General features: G+C 35.8%; 1 protein-coding gene across 2 annotated transcripts; it reads left to right on the top strand.

The window, feature by feature from the left end:
* Window positions 1–277: 277 nt before the first annotated feature.
* LOC142342215 (uncharacterized) lies at window positions 278–5,793 on the top strand. Of its 2 annotated transcripts, XM_075393472.1 has the most exons (3): window positions 278–416; window positions 1,421–2,201; window positions 5,589–5,793. In XM_075393472.1, the coding sequence occupies exons 2-3, from the start codon at window positions 1,778–1,780 to the stop codon at window positions 5,705–5,707; spliced, it is 543 nt and encodes a 180-aa protein (XP_075249587.1). In that variant the 5' UTR covers window positions 278–416; window positions 1,421–1,777; the 3' UTR covers window positions 5,708–5,793. The 2 variants fall into 2 exon arrangements, with proteins under 2 accessions (XP_075249587.1, XP_075249586.1); XM_075393471.1 differs by lacking the exon at window positions 278–416 and having other exon boundaries at window positions 1,222–2,201.
* Window positions 5,794–6,008: the final 215 nt, after the last annotated feature.

The raw sequence follows: 6,008 nt of genomic DNA, 5'->3' as shown, positions 1-6,008 counted from the left end.
CATCGACAACGAATGAATTTTAAAAAATTAGCCTGAACCATTGTGTGAATAAATTTTGATATCATCTGTAGACTCTGATCCGCTCTACGCAAAGATTAAGAGGAATTAGTTCACTACCTTTTACATATCAGAGGGCGTGATGGATATCATTAAAATAACTGAAATCTGATCAAAAATTGACGTCATTTTCAATTCTGACTTGCGTCAAAAACGAACTATCCTTTTGAAAATCTGCTGCATATTTTTAGATCTTATTTGGAAAGCACTTTGATGGGTGTTAAATGGATGTAATTGAATACCTTGCCGATTAAAACATCCTCAGAAAAAAGTCACAAACTAATGACATTCACACATTCTATACTTATTTAAAAAATTCAATTTCTTCTCTCCGAGTCTCAAATGATTTACCCAAAAAGGTAAGCTAAACATTATCGCCATGGTGTTGAAAATATGCCATTCAAAACTGCTCTGGTAGAAAAAAAAACCTCGCGAGTAGGAAGAAAATAATTGAATTTCCTGCACTAATTGGTAGGCAACATTATCTGATTTGAAGTAGGTAGAAAATATCCCACCCCCTGCCTGCGTTCTTGGCTATCAGAGAAATGATGAGAGATGGCTGGGGTAAGCGAGGGAGGGGGTGAGGGGCGGGGGAGGTGGTGTTGATGGATTATTTGGAAGCAGTTAAAAGCAAAAGGATACAGAACCACTTTCACGTATTATCATTGACCAATAAATACAGAGTATTAACAGTTATTGCTACGTTTGAAGGAGACTATTAACATGTAATTATTTCAAACAGGCATACAGTTTAACCTTACACTAGTAGGAAAAGGCAGATAAGTCAGAGATAAGAGAGAGTGGGAAAACGTTTTTAAAGCAAATGTAACTGGTGGTGTTAATAAGCAGAAAAAAGACGTAGGAGTAGTAGTGGGTTAAAAAAGTATCTATCTACTTAGGAAAAACAGCAGTCACCATTTGTGGCTTATGGTAGTGGTAGTATTAATATTGGTATTTTGATATAATTTTCTGTTTACCTTATTTCCTCTCTCTTTTTTCCTCTCGTGTCGTTTTTGCGCGCTCTGCAAGCCCTACTAGTTTTTATGATACACAGCGGGGGAAATTGCAAGTCACAGCGAGTGAGAGAGAGTAACTGAATATGGCATGGCATGTTTGTATGTATGCATTAATGTAGGTATAGATAGAATCGTTGCCTAGCTTAGACCTAATTACAGGAAACTTGCACAATTTGTAATAGCGGCTCCTCCGCTTAGTTAATGCTGATTCGCCTACCTCCCCCGCACGTTTCTCAATTTTCCTTAAAGATGATTCCCAAAAACTAAGCCGCAAAATAAGAGCAGAGAAAGGTATCAAATAATGCATTATACTTTTTCAAATACCAAATAATATCCCAAATTCTTAGCATACAAAGCAGAGCCGCAAACTTATTTGTTATCCACACGCAACAACAGCACAAGGAGCACAACAAGCTAGAAAGGCAGAACAGCGAAGCAGACAGGCACAAAGAGCGAGCAATCAAGTGATAAAACGGCAGTGGCTGCAACAACACCAACACCACATTTACCAAAATTAACAAACAGGAAAAGGCAAAATAAAGACAACATATTAATTTGAAGTCAAGTCACTAACTAATCCCTCATCCATCAAACACACACATCACACACACTCGCTCACACACCACACCACCCACATTGCTGCCATCGATCGACTGCAAACCCTACAGTTACAAAACAGTCAACACCTCCCACGCTAATCAGTCATGACAACTTTAATCAAATCGCTACAGCAATCAAAGTCAAAAACTCCAATGCCAACATCGCAGTCATCATCAACAACAACAACATCGCAACCCTCGGGGTCCGAACTCTCAGTGACGACTATTATTGAACCCCCTTCACCTTACCCCTCCCCCTCCCACTCTTCCGTTTACACTCGCAAAAGCCAGTCCGATCTGTCCGAGCGCCATGCACGAACTCTTGCTGTCGGCAACCAATTGGAGATCCCGATGAATGTGCGAGATTTGCGAAGACACTCTGCTTCCGACTTAGGAAAGACCAGCAAAGTCATAGCTCAGGCAATTCCCGAGCACGAGGTGGTGAATTCGGCCAGAATGGAGCAGGAGCAGCAACAGGGTAAATACAACAAGAACGAGCCACGCAAGTCTACATCGGATGTAAAAGCCGGTAAAGATTTTCACTTGTTAGATTTTTTCAGCTCGTACCAAAAGTACGCCAAAACTTACTTCTACATATAAGAGAAGTAGAACCTTCGATGTTTCATTGAAAATTTCACAAAATGTCATTAGCTAGCTGCAGATTTGCAGACTGCGTTACGAATTTTTTCTTAATTGTTGAAAAAACCAAAAATTGGAACGCAAACGAATTTCAAGTATAATATCATAACGATTCTGAGATCTAAAGAAAAAACATACTGTCATAATCACAGAATAGAACCAACATCATTACTTGCATGCCGAGAGTGCTAAAATAATATCAATGCAATGGCCAATTTTATGTTTGTTCTTTGATTTAACTTTTGTGCACATTTCCAATTGTCTGATGCACCTTTAATAAGTCTGTTCTCTTGTTAGAACTTGAGTCTACTCACAGCCATTTCAAGTTTGTCTTTCGAATACTTGAACTTCACATCCTCTGAGGAGATCCTGCACTTTGAATCTTGCAGCTATTCACATCGATAATTTAAGATGTAGAAAATTAGAAACTGAGGAAACACTGGGATCTTTTCCGCTAGCAACAACCATATATGTTACACTTTTTGAAAAAATTATAGTATTACACCCCTTTAGAAAGCTCGTAATCACTAAAAATGCAATAAGAACAAGTTTTTGGTTGAGGCCTAAATTATATGCAGTGACTTATTGCTATACACATTATTTTCAATCCTCCGCTCTAATAGTATTTTCTAAATGCCTATTCATACGTATACATGCGTAATAACTATATACTTCATAATAATAAGACTTATTGTGATGTCTTTTTGATGATTTCAGAATGACAAACAACTTATGTTCCTATCGGGGAATAACATTGTTCCTTTTTTGGATCCTAACCTCTTAATTTTGAATCATAACCTCTATTGAATCCTAACCTTTATTGAATTCTAAACCTCTATTGAATCCTAACCTCTATTGAACCTGTTCAATAGATTTTGAATCCTAACCTCTATTGAATCCTAAATTTTTTGAATCCTAACCTCTATTGAATCCTAACCTCTATTGAACCTGTTTCCATGATATGTAAGTAAACCTCAGTAATGACATGACCCCTCTCGTTTAAATCGCATACAAAATTAATCGGGTAAGCGGTTTTAACTAGTTACTATTGGTTTTATGACTTCGATGCCATGAATTTTCGTAATTTCCTAGAATTCGGATTTTTGTATTTTTGGTTCCTTTTGACATCTTATCTCATTATCCCATCACTGATAGTACCCATTGGCCTAGAGAAGCCGTCCAATGGTTCATAGATAAAGTCTTCAGAGAAACTATTATGGTTTCAATGGCTTCGAAACTTTCTTCTTTTAATTCTCTGATGAATTTCTGGTTTTTGCATATACTTGTTGTTTTCATAATCATAAGACTTATTGTGATGTCCCATTGATTACTTTTGATTGACAAACATCATTTCTTTCTCATTGAGGTATAATTTAGCGTACTTTTTGACTTCCGTTGAAAGCCATTTAATTTAATGGCGTTGATATAACTGGTTTTCTCAAAAATTTCGTGGTTTTATTATATTTCTTTATACTTTTGAAGTCATGTTGTTAAGGAAAGAACAACACCATTTCTTTTAATAAGTATATGAAAAAAAAACTTTTACCAAAAACTTATCTTTTATTGGGTTTGCCACTTTTCTCGCTCAATTTTTTCTGAAATTTTCTGAAAATCTTCATGTAGTCTTGAAATGCTGACTGGTCTTATAGGCTTATAAGTAAGGATTAAAAGAATGATGTTACTCAATGCAGTCAGTTTATAGCGAATAGTATTAAAGTTCATTATATTGTTCGTTTTCCAAGACTTTTTATACTTTTCAATTTTTGTTCTTTTCGTCAACTTGTAATTTATTCTAATCATTTAGAGGTTCCATCCAATTCATTGCAATGCAAAAACCATTTTTCCATTTATATCATGTCGTAACTGGTGTTTTGTTTGTTGGCCAATATGCGTTTTGATATAAGTTTTGTGAGTGGTTAATATTTATTTTTCTCTTCTTTTAGCACATTCGCTAAAAAAACATGTTTTTTCTCATTTTGTTGTTTGTTTTGTTTTCTCGTAGTCTTTCTAATGGCAGATCTTCTGAGCGCTGTAATGTGGCGTGGTGTTATGTATTTCAATTAGTAGTTCAAATATGCAACGATTTTTTTTAAACTCTAACATCTACTTTGAATAATCTCATCATTAGGTTGACAATTATGTCAAAAATGTAGATGAGCTCGGGTCGGAACATCATGTGCAAAAAGTTTGGAGAAAAGTAGGTCAAGTTAAAAATGAATTTTTTCTTCATGTACATTTGCTAAGCTCATCGTGCAGCTGGTATCGAAGATTTCAACAAATTTGCATTGAAGTGACTCGCAGTCAAAACTTAAGTTGTTTGGGAAATTTTTCAAGCAAAACGCAAAATTTTCCATTTTAAACAAATTTTTCTGTGAGAAATTAGGGATACATTGAGCATTTGCAAAAACCGCAGTTTTGAATGGTTTTGAAGCGCAATTTTGTTAATAATCTTTGTTTTTCCTTTTAGTTTCGGCTATTCTTTATAGCTTTTAGTCACTTCGGCTATTCATATGAGACCACCAATTCTTTTTGCATTGAACTTCTTTCACAGCTGTAAATAAATTCAATTTTGCTGATGATTGTCAAATATAGCACAAACTATTTTAATTCTCAGGGCTAGGGCTCGTATTCAGCTGTTTTGCCTGGCCTTTTTGTTTTATATTTAGTAAACTTGATTTTAACTTTAAACGCTGCATTTTAGCTTTGTCAAACATTACAGAAGCTTCAATATTTATCTTTCAAAATAAAAGTCTGTTCTGCTAACGCTAACAAGAACACGGGTGTTTCTCTCAACGAATTCAAGGTTTAGACGCACTTGAAAATCATTTTTAGTTCACAAAACAATATGACAATGCCAGCCACATTGGACGTGGGCTTAAACTTTATTCAAAAAGTGTAGTAAGTCCCCTAAAGGCAACGCAAGCGAACGTTCGAAAAACTTTCAACATGCAAAAGAACAACAAAGTACTCATCTCTGCATGTATTAAATTTGAACCTTTGAAACGTTAGATCGCGTTGCAACTTTATGGGACAAACTATAGACATTTTTATTCTAATTTTGCGTCTATAACCCGCAATACGTTTTACGCAGGCACTCTGGCGCGACGCAAGCACTTTGTTCCTCCTAGGACGCTTTTTGCTACTCACTTTTCTAGTTTCCACAAATGATAGAAAAAATTAAATAGCAGCAGCAAACATTTGTTTCCTCGAAAGAATGATCTAGAGACATATTTTGCCTGTCTTGAAACTCATTGGTTTTTCCCCTTTGTGATTTTAGACTTGATGACAGGCGATTCAGAGGGTAAAAACAAGCAAAGAGGTATGTCAAGATCTCAATCAATGGGTCAGATGAGACGAAAACACAGCACTCTGAAAAACCTGGGAATATTCAAATAACTTAGATAAATTCTAGATATCCCTTGGAAAACAACTCACCATTCGATGTTATTTGTCGTTCGTTAAAATTTAACATTTTAATTTTTTGTCAAATTTCCTGTTTATAAACCAAGAACTAAAAATGTGCGCAAACACATCAACATCCTCAGTCTAACTACATATAGAATCAAAATTCGACAACCGTTGGACAAACTGCTCTCACACGACAGATGGGGCCCTAAATTTGAAAATAGCCAGCTTCAGCAGGGTGAAAGCCTTATATCCAGCATAAATTCACGAAGGGCTTCAAATAAAGCTTATT

Source organism: Convolutriloba macropyga, chromosome 7, assembly GCF_964194025.1.
Source record: "Convolutriloba macropyga chromosome 7, txConMacr16.3, whole genome shotgun sequence".
NCBI lineage: Eukaryota > Metazoa > Xenacoelomorpha > Acoela > Convolutidae > Convolutriloba > Convolutriloba macropyga.
Note: the sequence above shows the minus strand (reverse complement) of the source record. Positions and strands in the feature narration are given on the sequence as shown.

Coding starts and splice junctions, on each gene's coding strand:
- LOC142342215 (XM_075393472.1), top strand. CDS start 1,778: ATGACAACTTTAATCAAATCGCTACAGCAATCAAAGTCAAAAACTCCA. Junction 2,202..5,588: donor TACATCGGATGTAAAAGCCG/GTAAAGATTTTC, acceptor TTGTGATTTTAG/ACTTGATGACAGGCGATTCA.